Source organism: Adiantum capillus-veneris, chromosome 8, assembly GCF_014529385.1.
Source record: "Adiantum capillus-veneris isolate H3 chromosome 8, ASM1452938v2, whole genome shotgun sequence".
NCBI lineage: Eukaryota > Viridiplantae > Streptophyta > Polypodiopsida > Polypodiales > Pteridaceae > Adiantum > Adiantum capillus-veneris.
The window spans coordinates 81976873-81994132 of NC_140938.1; the positions used below are offsets into that span (position 1 = coordinate 81976873).

Consider the following 17260-nt stretch of genomic DNA (forward strand, 5'->3'; position numbering starts at 1 on the left):
AGAATGGTTGGGAATCTTTGGAATGGACTTAAACTATGATGTTTTTAGAGGTCAAAACAGATCTATAAAAATTTGCATGTGTGTACCCTAGACGTGCATGCAATCCAAGTGACGTATCTCAAAATTGGTAAAGATTTTGAGAAAACTTTCTTTTACAAAGTTGAAGACATTTTGATAGGCCAAAACGTATCTGTAAAAATGTGTTGCATTTTTTACTGATTCTCCGCCTACCTCCCCGCTGAGCTCCCAATGGTGCTCCCAATACCTGAGCTCTGATACCATTTGAAGTGCGTGAGTGAGAGCGTGTGTGAGTGTGTGGAGCAATGGATAAGAGAGGAGAAGAGGAGACCTTGTGTTTGCAGGCTAAAACTCACTCTCTAGATGTGAGTCCCCTTATTCTATTATGTACATAATGAATAAGTATAGTGGGCAGACACCTGGCCTAACCGGCCACATGGGGCTTTACCCCAACACTTCTCACGTGGCACGCCAACCATCACTCAAATGATGGAATGATGCATGTCCCTGCTGTTTCACCTACATGGAGGCACATTGAAAATCAATGGCCAGAGTTTGGGTTGGAGCCTCAACACTTGAGGCTTAAGTGATGGTGTCAACACCTTAGTCACTAAGTCTACTTCATGGAGCACTTGGTTTGTGGTGATCGATAACTACGATATTGCACCACGGGAGGCAACAAATAAGGGAAATATACCTCTTTCCTTACTTGTTTCATGGAAGTACAAAGTGGCAATTATTGATGTCTACCTCGAGCCCCTCATTGAGGAGTTAGACGATATTGCACCACGGGAGGCAACAAATAAGGGAAATATACCTCTTTCCTTACTTGTGTCATGGAAGTACAAAGTGGCAATTATTGATGTCTACCTCGAGCCCCTCATTGAGGACTTAGAGGAGTCATGGAGAGGCATCGGTGTTGTAGATGTCTCACTTGCAAATGGGGGGAGAGAAGCCATTGTGAGGGGGATCCTTATGTGAACTATGCAAGACTATCCTGGGCTTGGAGAGATTTTTGGTATCTCCCTTTTCCTTCTCTCTCTATTTCTCTCCCTTTAGTCTAAAGCTTCTCTCTAGCGATATGATATGTATGCAGGGTTGTCAACATCAGGCCACAATGCATGTCCTACTTGTGGGCCATCATTGGTGACAAATAGTCCGGATGCCTTGTGCCAAGTGATCTATCTAGACAACCATCATTTCTTACCCCAAGGTCATAGCAATCACAAGGCTCCAACAAATGGAAAGACGCCTCTGAAGCTCACGATGGAAATTGGGCAACTATTTGGGAAGAGCACCACAACAACAATCCGGCTCCAAGTACTCCACCAAAAGGTATGTCAAGGTATTCTATATTTTTAAGGATTCCATACTGGAAGGACTTAAAAATAAGACACCTCTTGGATCCCATGTATATACTCATGAATGTAGCCCACACCCTGTGGGACCACATTATTGGCAAGAAGGACTCACTGGAGACGAGGGATGATTTGAGGGCCTTGAAATGTCTCCCCGCCTCTACTACTCCACATTGTTCCCCCGATGGGAAGATTGTGCTTCCTAAAGCACCATGGATGCTTTCCAAAGAACAATTGGACCAAGTGGAGGGTACCATTGTGTCTATTTGCACACCAACAGGATACATGAGGTTTCTAAAGGGAGATTTCACAAAAGCGAAGAAAGATGGAAGCGTTCAATTGTATGGGTTGAAGTCCCATGATTAACACAAGAGATTTGGGCAATGTCCCTTTCCCTTTCTCTATTCTCTCTATTGTTTTTGTTAGGATACATATGATTTGTGTGTATGACTCTCTCTCACTTTCCTTTCCTCTAATTTACATTGTAGTTCATTATGTCAGTGAGTATGTGCATATGTAGGGACAACAAAGTGAGGGATGCTATTTTAAAACTTGGAGAGCTAGTAAGGTGCACCACAAGACTCCACTCAACTACACTTTTTTATGTACACAAAACCTCAACTAGCACTTAGCGTATTCCTGTGTCTTTTCTTGCAGATTTGTGAGCTCCAAGGAAATTGAAATAGATGTTATCTCTGTTGTTCAAATACTTGAAACTCTATGTACCATTGAGGATGCATTTTCTTGATTCGTTCTTCCTAGCCAAATCCACATCTTGGTTCACGTGGTTGAGGAGGTTGCTATATGTTTACTAGTGCACGCACGACGTATGTTCTTTTTAGAGAGTTTTTTAAAGACGCTCAAACATTTTGTGTGGCTACGGTCTCAAGCAAAGGCATGTATGGCCGAAGGGTTGACCGTGCAAGAGGAATTTGTTTACATCTCAGAGTATTTGGCATAAGTGGATCCTTCGATGCCTCACATGTGGTCAGACGAGGAGGATACAAGGATGACTTCACACTTGCCAAGTGGAAAGGAAAAATTATTTAACATGGATATGAACCTATCCCGAGTGGTCAATAGCTTTTGTATTCTCAATGCAAAGGTTATGACCAAGCAGGTGCACTTGTGGACAATGGCAAAGGCAATGCGTTTGCAAGAGAGAGAAGCATGGCAACAAGTACATGGAGGAAGGAGGGCACCCCCAGTGCCTAGGCACCTTGCATATTTCCCATATCTCATTAGTGCAATCTGTGGAGTGGATTCATGAGAGAATGACCAAAGAAAAAGCGTGCAGAGAAGACATCACCGAAAAAGAATGGGAATATGTGTGAGGTTGCGTACCAAAGGTAGAGTACTCATATACCTAAACCATATTGTATAGTTTTTTCTTGATTTTATATTTGTATTTGATAGAAGATATTTTCCTATTTTGTAGTGCCTTTCCTTTAACTCTTTGTGGTCAAAGGGTCATCTCCTTTGTACGCCCACATTTGTAAAGTGTGAGCTATGTCCTAAAGTGTGAGTCAAGGAGAAAAGAGTGGAATTATCCAGCATGTTGTGGTGCAAGGCTGTAGAGCTACTTAAAGCTCATTTCATGAATGAATAAACACAAGTCTATTTTGCATTACATATCCCTTGTTTATGGTGAGATTGTTATGGCTTAGCAAATACTCAAGATCATGTTTATGAGTCCAAGTTTATTGATCTTGAAGCCTAATTCGCTTGACTGATAATCTAGCCAACACACTCACTTGTGTGACGATGTTTCTCTTTCATCCACCCTAGATAGCACGATCCCATTCCCATCAAGTGGTATCAAAGCCTTGGGTATGCTAGCTAGGCTCATCATTATGAATTTGCATATTAGTATGATTAGCATTCCTTAATCATCATTAGCTAGACCCGTTATGTTTACTCTCCTATTGCATATGTTATGTCTAATTAGTAATCCATTTGCTAGCATGAGCATGTTCTTGAGTTAGAGACTCTTGGGCCACTACTCATTGGCCAATTAGAAGCCTAATTAGAATTAAAGTTCATTAATCTTCCATTAGGAACTTGCATTTGCATTCAATAGCTGCTCCTCACTCTAGAAAAATTGGAGTCCTCAATTGGTGTGTGTGCGTAGCCCGTGTCAAGAGTTTTTTGTAGAACCATAAATTATTATAATCGGTGTACATTGGCATGTTCAACCAGCTTGGCAACCCCATTCCTTAATTCCCGATTTTTTGCAAACCTGCATAAGTTTTGTGATTGTGAGTGAAACCTTCAACATTTAATGCTAGAGGGTCTTTTTTTTCCTGAATTTTTGAGGTTGCTTTACTTAAAAAGAACTCACGTGGGAAGGACCACCACCCCCTTTCTCTAAAGTCAACCCTCCAAATCGGGCGTCCGCTCACGCCAGACTTCAAGCACGCAGACTCCATAATATAACACAAGCGGATCCGTGCCCTTGACCAAAAGTCCAATAATTTTTGTTTGGCGGCCCTTCTTACCTGTGCACCAACGACCAACCGCAAACAGTGCTATTGCTCATCTCATCACAGACTTCAACTGAGGCGCCAAAGCATTCTTGATACCCATTTTGGGTCCGCCTCTCTTGGCCCCTCTTCCCATGCCTCTCAAGCACCACAAGAGAGCGCCTTTTTCTCTTTTCCCCTCCCTTCCCACGTTGCTCCCCTAAGAGGTGCTTCCCCAAGGAAACCAGTCCTGCAAGCAGACACCGATCTCATCCCTTAACCTACATAAAAAGACATCAAGAAAAAAGAAATCTCAAAAGCTTACAAAAGAGGTCTGAAAATCAATGTCAAGCATCAAAGAGCATTCTCTTGAGCACAATTTTGACCACGAGCTTCGAGGCCATGTGGTACTATAGAGAGAATAATCAAAGTGGATTTCAGATCTTTTCACAAATTCCTCTTTGAGTGCCGATGGTTTGCGGGTGAGGTCAAAAGACATGAAAATGGGCTCATTATGGTAGATTCCACCCAATTCCATTGGGGAAAAACTGAAAACTTGGTGTATCCTAGTAGTTGCGAGCAGGTTATTTAGGCTATGTGTAATTAACTTAAATTAAAAATTTTATATATGTATATCAGCTTATTCTTTGTGTGTGACGTACAGGTCTTTTATGTGCCATGTATATATCAAAGAAGACTTTGGTATGTCATTCCAGTCATGCCGCGGGGTAGATCTATCTTTGCAGAGACGGACATTGGGCTAGTAATTGATCCCATCATACCATCACCACAAGATGCAGAGGAAGATGTAGTAGAAGTTGAAGAAGGTCAGACAAGCCTTGCAAATAGTCATCTTGAGGAGGAGGAAGAGGGAGAAAGCGATGATGATTCTACAGGAGGTGATGGAGAGGAGGAAGAATCTCTAAACTTGTTTATTGATTTGAATACTATGGGTCTAAATATGGATCCTAGTGCTTGTAGAGATCTTATACAAGATGAGAATTAATAAAACTCTCCATTCTTTCACTTGGTGTAGTATATGATTAATTTGCAAATGTTTCGTTATGTGCTTATGAATAGTATTTGTAATGGTTTTGTTGTGAGTTCAATGATTTATGTATAGAATTTTTAGAGTGAAAGAGAGATTAAGTGAAGTGAGCAAGCATTATGGAGAGTGTAGGAGTTGTAGTGTGTAAATACATTTTGAGTTGTATTGGATTTAAATGGAAACCCGCGGGAGAGGGAGGGGGAAGGGGGTCTATGGACTTAGCGGTAATGGGCGCTGCAATAATCGCGGCAATATACGCGGTAATATGTGCGGTAATATGTCGCTTGATCAACAAAAGGGTTTCTCTCTCTTCATTTTGAATTCCTCTCTCTTGTTTTGCGGTAATGGACCGCGGTAAACACCATGATCTCTCATAGTGGATGTTGAGGAGCCTCTGTCTTTTGATGAAGCACATAATTCAAAAAATTGAATGGCTGCCATGCAATCAGAATATGATGCACTTATAGAAAATGACACATGGACTTTATGTGATTTTCCTCCTAGCAAAAATGCCATTGGTACGAACTGGGTTTACAAGTTGAAACGCAAGCCGGATGGTGAGATTGATCGCCATAAGGCTCGACTTGTTGCAAAGGTTTATGCAGAGCAAAAAGGCATAGATTATGAAGAGACTTTTGCTCCCACTTGTCGTATGACTACAATGCGTTTTCTATGTCCATTGGTAGCTCATTTTGGTTGGGATGTACATCAATCAGACATTGTTACTGCTTTCTTGAATGGTGACATATTTGAGGAAGTTTATGTAACACAGCCTCGCGGTTTTGTCAAGAAAGGACAAGAGGACAAAGTGTGCAAATGTAACAAGGCTTTGTATGGGTTGAAGAAATCTCCTCGTGCTTGGTATGAGAAAGCTGACACTCAATTGGTCAAACAAGGCTTTCGTAACAGTCCAACAGAAAGCACATTGTATGTAAAGCGTGAGGGTAATGTACTTCTCATTGTGGTTCCTTTATGTAGATGATTTGTTGATCATTGGACCAAACAAGAGACATATTGCTAAATTTAAGGCTGATTTGAATGCTACTTTCAAGATGAAAGATTTGGGAATGTTGCATCATTACTTGGGTATACAGTTTAAGCAGTGTGATGGTGGTATTGCCTTGTGTCAGAAAAGTTACATAGAGACACTGCTATGTAAGTTTGAACTTGAGAATTGCAAACCTATTTCCACTCCCATGAAAACATGTTTGAAATTGAGTCTTCGTGACGCTAGTGATCCTGCTGATGTCACTCTTTATCAAACTGCTATTGGATGTCTCATTTATGTATGCAACATGAAGCCAGATATTTAGTTTGCAGTCTCACAAGTCAACAGATTTATGCATAGCCCAGGGTCTAAGCATTGGCATGTTGTCAAGAGGATTTTTCGTTACCTTGGGGGCACTTTACATCTTAGCTTGTTTATCCCAAGGGGGATCATTGCCACCAAACTTACAACCTTTTTCGGACACAGATTGGGCGGGTTGTTTTGACACGCGAGTGGTTTTTGTTTCATGCTTGGCAATTCATGTATATCATGGTTGATCAAGAAGCAACCTACTGTGGCCACTTTGAGTTGTGATGCTGAGTACAGGGCAGTCTTCACAGCAACAATTGAGTGTGTATGGCTCAGACGCCTTATGGATGATTTGCGTGTTGGACAGGACACTTCCAACACTATCTACACTGACAGTCAGAGCGCATTGGCAGTTGCAAGGAACCCAGGTTTTGATGCTCGCACAAAGCACATTGAGGTGTATTATCACTATGTCAAGGAGAGGCTCTTAGCAGGAGAGATCAGCTTGGCTTATGTGACAACACAGGAAAACCTTGCAGATCTATTCACAAAGGCATTGTCTCGTGAGAAGCTCGAAGCTTTCCGGAAAGCTTTGGGCTTACTCCCCTTTGTGGACTCATCATCTCCTCAAGGCATGGCACTTCCCTTTACTGATGTGCCAGCTCTCATTCACCGCATCACTCTAGGGGGGATTTGTAATTATCATATATATGTGGTAGTGATGTGAGTGAACACACTAGGACCGCCGGGGCATTTTTTCCCTCTTTAAGAGGTTATTTCCCCTGTGCATTGTATATACGCCCATCACTCTAGGGCTATCTATCTTTCCATTGCACTCTAAGGAATACACTCCTATTGTGTGTCTTGAGCTTCCTTTGTCTTCTCCAAGCTGTGTGCGTTTCTCTACAACCCTAATTCCAACAATGTGGGCAACATGGCTAGGGGCTTGACATGTGTCCTTTATGCCTTGAGAGTGTGTGTGTGTGGGGGTGTGTTCTCTCCCATCCCCTACCTTTAGGGATTGCCCCGTGCCTCCTTTGTAGGGCTCATATTTGACTTGAACACCTCGAGCACCTTGGTCATCAAGAACAACAAGAACCTTAGTCATTTAAGCACCTCAAGCACATGCTAGCTTGCCTAAGGTCTAAAGTACCTAAAGGTCCAGGTATAAATACTTTTAACGATAACCTTTGGAGGTCTAAAGTACCTAAAGGTCCAGGTATAAATACTTTTAACTATAACCTTTGGAGGTCTTTATTAAGGAAGCTAACCCTAAGGTCTTTTAAGCTACATTATCTGCACATTGTTCTTTAGTAGACCATCTTCTTTTGGGCCCCTTTTGAGATGTAGCTATCTCTCCTATTGGCCCCGTGCTCAGGTAGGTCTATCAACACATATCTATGTTCTAGCTCTTATTCTACTTTTATCTTCCCATATTAAATGATCAGTTTAACATGAGAAAATAATTTGGTAAAGTTATAAGTTAATTTGTATGAAAAATCATGCTAATTTAATGATAAAATATCTGTCATTTATTGGTACAATTTTCCTTGAAAAATAATAAATACATGCTTCGTAATTAATTTTTAAAGAAAATAGAATGAAGTACTCAAAGTTGTATATTTTGGCTATAAATCATTGCGCAATAATGCTAGAGGCAATAACGATGGTTATAATCTCTCTTCCTTTGTAGGATCCACCTCCACATATATTCTTTCGTCCATGTTCTAAAGACTTATGGATGCAAGTAGCATTTTGTGTTTAATGCATTGCAAGAGTGCTCCCTTTATTGAAAATTGCTTTAAAGAATCACTCGTTTATTGTGGTCCTTGCTCAACACTTCTACATAGTAGGAGAGCTAGTCGCCACCACTATGCAAAGCCTTTCAGAACATGCGACAAATGTATAGATGTAGTCCCTTGGGTGAAATGCATACGCAGTATTTAGGAAGAGTGTGAGCCTCTTCTATTTTGTACACAATACATGTTTTACTTGTAGCCCAACATTTGTGATAGAACGGTCACATGCCTTGCACAACTGAATTTATCCAAATAGCTATTGTTTCATGTTTTCATGTCATTATTTGCCCTATTTTTGAAATTTAGAATCATGTTTCCCTAGATTATTTTCACAAGCAAAATAGAGGGAAATACCCAAAGTTGATTGTTTTAGTGCCAAAGTGGGAGTCATTGATAAGAGCGATAATAGGAGTGGGAATAAGCACGAGAATACACTTGATAATTCCCACAATAATATTTTAAGTGCAAAAATATATCCTCCCATCCCCCTCTGTCTTATTTGGCCAACCCGTTTTAGAGACTCTCTCTCTCTACAACCCGCAATAACAAACCGCGATATAACAGGTCATGACTAATGTTTTCAAATTTTCATAGTTCTTGTCAATCTTCTTACCATGTTATTCAATAATTCCTAGCTAGTCTCACTCGGGTATTGGATACTTTGTTCCATGAGGTCTAACAAGAACTAGCTCCTCTAGGTTCAACTTTACAATCCCATGGGAAACCATTAGATTGAAATTTAGACTCTGATGTGATCCACCTAAAGCACTTAGCTTTAGGATTCATGTATAATTGACATAAATTAAAAAACAAATATTCGCATGTGCATGCAGGGGATATATATATATATCGAGAGAGAGAGAGAGAGAGAGAGAAAATACAAAAATTTATCGTTATCAATGCAAACCATATCGTCCAAGATCGAAAGGGATACATGGCTAAAGCACATGTAAATATGCTAAGACATATAGAGAGTGTACATTTGCCCAAGAGCTCAGACAAAGCGTGTGCGTGCGCGCACACGTACACAAACACACAACAGAGAGAGAGAGAGAGAGAGAGAGAGAGAGAGAGAGAGAGAGAGAGTGTAACGATTGCGACCATAATTGAATAATACAAAACATAACAGTACTCTGATGCATATGGGCCGGGACTTTCACTTCAATGCAATGAATCTTTGCAAAGTTCCCATTCAATTTGCAAGATATTTTCAAGATAGGTCCCAAAACTTGAGAACCTCTAAAGTTTGCATCACTTCTCAAAACTCTGTCTCTTTGATAGTAAGGCTGGATGTAGTGAGCAATGTATTGAACCATATATAGACAAGCCCTCTGAAGGCATAATCCCTCCCTTAAAATCTTTCTTGCAATCTCAATTGTCCACCAAAATCATTGAAGTGCCCCTAGTTTTTTTTCATAAAAACAAATGAAAACTTTAGGACCTTGATTGTCATTCTACAATATTTCTCGTTGTAGGGTGAGAGACTTTAAATGTCGACGAAGTGGCATGAGACCACGTAGTTGTCACGGTAGCTGTCGTTGCGGTGAACCAGGGTGCAGCGGGTACCATGCTGCTCCACTTCAAACGCCGTCACTTCTAAGCCGGCGCGCACTAGGTAAAGGCGGCAGCCGTCGCCCATGAAAGCCGCTGGATGAAATAACGTGCTGGAATCAACATCTCCTGGCAGACGCCGAATGACGTCGGAGGAGAGGAAGGAAATATCTGTCCACGGGGTGGAAAGTGGGGACACATGGTGTTCCACATTATTGACAGAACCCTCCAGAGAAGGCTTGCTCATCACTCTGCCCACCTCCCATGGCCCCTTCTTTTCTGCTACCTTTAGCAGCCTCCGGTGCAGATGATACGTGAAGAGGTAGGCGCCCCGGATGCTATCGTCTCGGCAGTACTCAGGGCTTGCTGGCCCCCCTGTCTTCCAAGCGCATGCATGCTTATTGAAGGATATGGTCTTTCCAATATTATGGTAGCTGCTACAGGAGAGCGCCTTGCCATGCACACTGAGCTGCCTCCACAGCGGCACATAGAATTTAGGCAGTCGAGAAGAACGATCACGCTCAGCAGGCCACACCGCCCCGTTACCACGAGCCAAAGCCGTGATCGAAAATTTTCCGCCACTCGTTCCGCTCCAAGTTGTAGCACTCTCCTCCAAGCACTTCCTGATGCCGCGGGTTGCTAAATCATCCTACTACATACAGCTCTCCTTCCAACACGCCGAAAACATATGCATATCGAGGTCGCATCATGCTCTTACGTCTGTGCCACTGGCCGCTGAGACGACCGCTTTAGATAATAACCCTTCTCCCCACCGTCAATCCGCCCCCTGCTATCAGCAGGTGTCCCTGTAACACGCCGCTCGCCGTGCCCAGGATCCGATCGTGACCGATAGCTGGCACCGAGGGCACCGGATGCCACCTCCCACCGTTGCTAAAATCAAACGCTTTCCAGCACGTGGTGTTTGTGGTTGCGTCCCAACCAGCGTTCCTGTTGGCCGTTCATGATCCTAAGCTTGGGGATGGCAGCACCGGAAAGAAGGCGGTCCCACCGCCTGCTCACCAGGCGCAATCTTTGAAGATGCAGAGGTGGCAAGACGGGGGAAGATGCACTTCTGCGCGAGATCATCGACGTCCCCCAGCACCGGAAGTAGCACCTGGCGCTCAGCATCGGTATCATCGGCGCTCTCCTCTGCTAGCTTTTTCGGTCCAGAGATTTTCTTCAGCAGCACGTCGAAGCTCTCGTTAACGCTACAGCTAGCTCTTCGCTTTTTCCGTGCACGGTCCATGACTGCTCTTTGCTCTTGGCATGCGCGGACAATGACTCCTCTTTGCGTCTTTACCATGATTTCCTGTATTAATACTGTGACCAATAGAGTGCTTTTTGGCTTTCACGGGTTTGTTCAATATGATGGTCGTTCACGTATAAGATCGCCACTAATATGGAGAGCTAGAAGCTTTTCATTCAGCGTTGCCTCACCGAAAAGCTTACGCTGAATGAAAAGCTATACCTTTTTCTTTAATTCCAATTTAAGTGCAGTACTTTAAAATTTTATTTTCATGACAACGTCAGGGAAGTAAGAAGCTAAGAGGAATAAATTTAGTTAGAGGTAGAAAAACTAGTCTTGCTTGGTGGGTCTTGATATATAATATCTATAGAATATAACAGGATATTTGCAAATTGAGATTTAGTATCTAGCAATAAAGGAAAACAAGACCATGACTAATTTGGCAATGACAGCACCTTGAACGACATCGAATGTATAATTCTGTAAACGTCTAAGTAGACCGAATTGAACAAAGTTATAATGTGCAAAATTCTAGAGCAAGAAAATGGATAAAGCGTTAATGAACTGCAGCAAGAAATGAAGTTCTTTACTGACCTGCAATGTTGTACTGGTGCTTTTCAATTGTTCAATATAGAAACCGATAATTGATTCAAGCTACAAAAAAGCAATGTGAATAGTTAAACATTACGTCTTGCAATGAAATGTCACAGGTTGAAATTGCAAATTATACAGTGCACATCATGCAAAAGTGCCATACAAAAGTATGGTGGAGAGTTGGCACTGTGATCCCTCCAAAAATTATAAGAAACGGAAGCAATGCCTTGTCCCATAGCGTTTATGTGTTGCACCAAGCAAACACATCGACATGAGAAATTGGGTGTAGATAACAAACCTTGTAGTGTTGTTGATCTCGAGTCGCACTCATGCAATTGAAACGTCAAGTGTTACGAATATATGTATTCCCTGCCATACACAAAACACGCATTAAGAAGAATACAGAAGATGTTAGCTATTGATCAAGCTTAAAGAGAAGTAGATCTTACTTTATGTTTTATGTCAAAGATCCATTACATAAAGAGTTATGGATTCTTTTATACAAGTGTCTTGCAAACCATACTCGTACTTCATTAAAATTTGATTAGAGGAAATTGGCTTGTCTGTTAACTAGCGCTCATAGTGGGCTTGTTCTGGTCTATTTTTTTACTAAGTATAGTCCAAAAGAAAGGCTAATTTATTGCTATTTTTTATGATCACGTTTGAGTGGGTGGAGTCATACTCTCTTACGTTCTTTTGTCAAGTTCAATATCTAGCATTTTTGGTTGTTGTAGTCAATAGTCCAAAGATAAGAGGCAACCTTGATTTTCCCAGGCAGTTCTGTGAGCTGTTTACCTCTGTCGTCGTCTTCACTAGTGAGAAAAAAGCTTCCAAAGCACAAACTTGTAGCGGCAGATCATGTGAACCCATTCTAAGTAGGGAATGCCCAAAGTAGGCAATGCCCATTTCCCATTAGCTCGCGACCAATCTCAGCGAATTGACTATGAAAGGGTTTGACCAATTAAGAAAAAAGAGGGAGGTGGGGTGACAAGCTTTATAGTCATAACTTAGCCTATCGTAAGTCATTGTTTCCTACAGAGATGGAGACGTCACACACACACACACACACACACAGATCCCATGCATGAGGATGAGCTCTGCAATAGCGCGTTAGCATTAGTCATGAGCGAAGTCAATACAGTGCCAATATCATCAGCATATGTCTAGGGATGCCCGTCTAGAGTAGATCCGAGGGAAGCGCTCTTTGCACAGTCTTGGAATTGATGAAGGGATTGAAGATGGGCTCCAATTGAATGTAGCACTAGTCGCTCAAAGAAGAAAAAAACAGCATTTGGCTCACCAAGTAACAAGATGGGTATGTGGCAGCCTGTGGCGAATATTGGAAGAAGATTTCCACTTCAAATTTGAAGAAGATTGCACCACCTCAAATCCCTTCTAATTTGTGCGTCACCATCAAAATGTCAGTGGGTGAGCGAAGGACGTGATATGCAAACGATGTATCTAGTCGTCCTTTCCTTATCACTAACAAAACCGGCGGCATCAAATAGGCATGATTCACCCACTCCCTCGACCTTATAATGCGAATAAAGGGGTATGTTATGATAAACACAAACAAAGGCTAATAAACCCCGCTGAGGTGGATACCACCGGTCTATTTACTAGAGGAAAGCAAACTTGCACTCAATAAATTAAGCATGTAAGTATGATTTTAAACCATTTAAAGGTCATAGATCAGATGAGAACTTAACCACTGCAAAAACCAATGTACAGCACCACGTACTCCAAGTGACAAAGCCATCACAAACATCAAACAAGTCATCGTTCTATGTCGCTTGACGACCATCCTCACCAACCAAATGTCGTCATGAAAGGGCAGCCACTCTCATCATCAAAGTGTCTACACCATCCCTGAAGCTTACCTCAAAGCATGAGCATTGAGAAAGAAGATTAAGTATACGGGGCACCAATATAATCAATCATTACATCTATACGTCTAGACCCTAACACCATACTATGCAAGCTCAAAATCCCATAGCAAGAGTTTTCCATCTAGGGTTACATAAAAATTCATGGTCAAAGTCCTGCGAAGCCCAATCAAAATCTGTCGACCTCTCGATCCAAATCAAAATGCACACAAAGCTAAAACAAAAGATGCAAAGGTAAGAGAGCCACCAACCAATTCAGACCAAAGCACAAGGTCTTAAAGGTCCTCGCAATTCTCCTCGTGGAAAGTCCCCAAATGCTGCAGTCCACCCGAATTGATCCCCTCCTTGCAGGTCCCCGGTTCTCCTTTTTCAGTATAAGGCAAACCTGCAAGTTGGGAGAGGCCGTACGGGTGCTACAAGGGCTGCTTTTTTGCACACGTACGACGGTCCTGCTTGCTCTGTTTTTTCCTTGTTCTTTTTGGCTCCGGAGCTAATTCCTTAACGCTCACAATAAAGATTTTTCCTTTGAATCAGTCACTCTTGGTCGTGCGATTGAGGCTAGGCAATGGTCAAGATCATGCCAAGTGGCCACTCTTAGAATCAAGAAACTGAAAAAGTTCATTAGGCTCACCAAGTAGTTAATGAAAACCAAGGTTATCTCAAAGTGATATTACAGGTCTTGAAGATGGTGTTATCAGGACCTCTTTCACAATGTTCTCATGGCGTAAGCTTGGATGAGATGAGACAAAACCTTTCAATCATTCTATTGCATTGTTCTACATGATCCAAAGTAGGCTTGTATGCTCTTCATGTGAGGTGAGTACATGATCCAAAGTAGGCTTGTATGCTCTTCATGTGAGGTGAGTACATGCATACATGGCATAAGGAGGTTATTCAAGGGATGTCAATGAGCCTTGGGGGAGCCGCATGCGTTTGGATCCCATAATTGTAGAGCATCTCTCTGATGCCCTCCATTGGCTCCTCTAGCAATGGATCCTTCTCCTCATTCTTCACAATTTCCCATCGACCTTTTCCATCTTTCTATTCATAGCAACATCAGCGATGAAGACATCCATTTCTCGTAGACAGAGGTCAATCCTCACGTTGTCCATTGAGGGATTACAATAGTAGTGGCTGTTGGGATGCACGCCTCTTTGGAAGGGGGAGGGACACTCTTCATGCACATATGGTCCTAACCCCATGGCGAAGACAATGGACAATGATCCTTGAAAGGCCAACGCAAATGGCTTCTTTTAGCATGTTAAGCACGATATTGGAGAGACTAATTTTGGAAATGTGCAAGGCAAAAATTTCAAGTGCCAATTGTATGGTCTAAGATATCAAATCTAACACATGTGTTTCAAAATTTTAAAGAGCTACAAACGTGCTTGCATTCAGATAGCATCCTAAACCCCCACCATGATTGCTACACAATGTCCTAGAGGTTGGAGATCGAAAGAAGCCAAGAGGGTTTTTGAAAATGGGCGTTCCACCATCAAGAGAGTTGTGATCAATGAAGCTACAAAAGACACAAGATACTAGCATCGTATGGATAATGTGTACAATAAGAAATGAGAGTATACATCACAAAAAGATAGTAAGAATAATAATATATAGTCTTGGGGCACCTACAATGCCCATAGTAGTATCAAGCCAACAATTTTGTGTTTTGTATTTTTTTGTTTCAAATTAGGTAATACAAAGGGGAAGCAATATTTAAGGATAGAGCATTACATAGAGCATCACACTTTGGCTTGGATACTCGAAAACCACTTTATATTGCACAAAGGAGTGGCACCGAGCCATTGAAACTCTAGAGGCAAAAGTGCCAATTTACTCAGATTAATATTCTTATGCCAAAAGCGATAACACTACAACACATCGCACAGAAACCTGTGTAGATACAGATGATATAAAGTTAGTTTTAAAACTAAAAAGCACTGAAATAGGCATCAGAAAAGATGCCAATCTTGCGTCATTGATATAAGTGTCGGTATATGTGGCGTCGAAATATCCTATGAAACAAACGTCTAAACAAGTGTTCGTATATGCGCCGATAATTCTATAGCATATTCCAACGCTTCTTCCGAAATGTGTACCGACGCCTATACCGTACTCTGTACCCACGACCAAATGTGCTTTTTGTTTTTCGGCAGAGAGGGCTAGAAATTGATGCTTCATATATTGTTGCAAAAGAAATCAGCCCTCTCTGCCCAAAGGAAGAGTGCACAAGCAACCGCACTCCACCCAGAAGCTGATGCTAAAGAGCAAGTGTACGGCAATTAGTACCATAACCATAACCATCACATGATTGCCATACCATCATAGCAAAGCCATAACCTTAACTTGACTGCCAAACCCTAACCATAACATCCGTGCCATACCATAAACATAACCATAAGCACTACAAATTTGTACATATGCAAAACATCATTGAGTGAGACTGTATCAAGAAGACCACAACTACAAAAAAGATTGTACCAAGAAGACTGTAAAAAGATGACAAGGTAAAATTGTATCAAGAAGACCTTCATGGTAATACCTCCCAGTGGGCGTGCTCCCTCTCCTCCTGAAGCTGGGTCAGAAGGGCCACAAGTCCATGTTGGTACCCATACTTCTCCTCTCGGCGTGTCGGAAGGCGCTTCACGACAACTTCCTACAAAATTATGATTTAATCATGACATAAATCTTAATTCAAATAACATATACATTTTCAATAATTTAAAGCATACATATAATACTTACAAACTCATGTTGAAGCGTGTCATAGCCTCCACTCTCAAGATGTGATGCTCCACCAGACTCCAAACGTGCTCTGGTTGCATCTCTGTGCTGTCAAATCTCTCAAAATTGTCTTCTTCTGTCTCTCGTGCAATCCCCGTCCACTCCTTTGTATCCAACCATGCTGGCATTGTACTTGTCTCTTGCTTCTGACCGACGGTGTGACATTGTGGCCTTCGCCACGCTCAAAATCCAGGGATTCGAAACTCGAGCGTACCCCTTTCCCGGTTTGTACTCTCTGTGAATGGCGTGGATGATGTAATTCTTTTTTTCATGATCGAGATTATCCCAAACCTCCATCCACAGAGTGACCAAACTAAATTTTACAGAGTTGTGGAATCCTCTGTCGCATGGCCTTTCCGACCCTATCTACCACAACAGCCCCATCCCTGCTCTTGTACACCTTGTAGGATCGTGCTTGTGTGATCCCCAAGGTATACGTGGTGTGTCAATCAGTGAAATATCTACTAAAGAGAGTGGTGGATGCTCTCTTGGTGGTGTGGACGCATCAATAGAGTTGCTATGACAGCAACCACCACCTCCAGAATGACACCTACCTCATCTCGAGGATCAACCACCCATCGGTGTATAGGGCACACGAGTCCTAGACGTAGGGGGCAAACTCGATTGAGGTGTGGGGCCGCTCATTGTAGGGACCACACTAGTCCCGAGCGTAGGGTCCGCCGTAGTAGGTCTAGAGGAACAGGAACCTGCTGCCCAAAGGTTCAAGCCATCGCGATCTGCTCTGGTGTGAACTGAGACAAAAACGAGCCCATGTACTTGGGTGACATGCCGGCCGGAGTGACAGGAAAACTAAAATTATGAGAGTGTGGCTCATCGTCATTGGCCATGGCTAATTATACACAAATAACACCCACAAAATACGTTAGTTTACAGAAGAAACGCTTAATCAATACAAATAACAAATAAACAAATCTGCAACACAAATGAATAAATCTAAAGTGTATTGTAGACTAATAAAAAGAGTTTTACAAAGAGTTTCTAGAAAAAATCGTTAGTTAATCTCTCATCTTCTATGAGATCTGATGCACCAAAGATGTCTATCTCAATCTGTACTTCTGCATCTTCTTCATCGAACTCTACTTCTTCGTTGCTATCCTCATTAGCTTCAACATTTGACACCTCATCTCTAGGTTCAGACAATTTCTCACTGCCAACATCCACCTCAAAATGTAAACTTAAAGTTTCCATCGATCCTG

The 17260-nt window shown here is 42.0% G+C and overlaps 2 protein-coding genes across 2 annotated transcripts; both read right to left on the reverse strand.

The window, feature by feature from the left end:
* Positions 1-10173: 10173 nt before the first annotated feature.
* On the reverse strand, positions 10174-10836 carry LOC147452448 (uncharacterized). Its single transcript, XM_086518944.1, has one exon. The coding sequence runs from the start codon at positions 10834-10836 to the stop codon at positions 10501-10503; it is 336 nt and encodes a 111-aa protein (XP_086375070.1). The 3' UTR covers positions 10174-10500.
* Positions 10837-11309: 473 nt separating this feature from the next.
* On the reverse strand, positions 11310-14461 carry LOC147452449 (uncharacterized). The gene is made up of 4 exons (XM_086518945.1): positions 14288-14461; positions 13511-13644; positions 11672-11742; positions 11310-11433 (listed from the first exon to the last, which is right to left on the reverse strand). Exons 1-3 carry the CDS (start codon positions 14459-14461, stop codon positions 11724-11726), a joined length of 327 nt encoding a protein of 108 aa, XP_086375071.1. The 3' UTR covers positions 11310-11433; positions 11672-11723.
* Positions 14462-17260: the final 2799 nt, after the last annotated feature.

Excerpts from the sequence above, each read along its gene's own strand:
- LOC147452448 (XM_086518944.1), bottom strand. The coding sequence starts at position 10,836 with ATGGTAAAGACGCAAAGAGGAGTCATTGTCCGCGCATGCCAAGAGCAA.
- LOC147452449 (XM_086518945.1), bottom strand. The coding sequence starts at position 14,461 with ATGGGGTTAGGACCATATGTGCATGAAGAGTGTCCCTCCCCCTTCCAA. Across the intron at positions 13,645-14,287 it reads TGAATAGAAAGATGGAAAAG|GTTTGCCTTATACTGAAAAA; the intron begins GTCGATGGGAAA and ends CCCAACTTGCAG.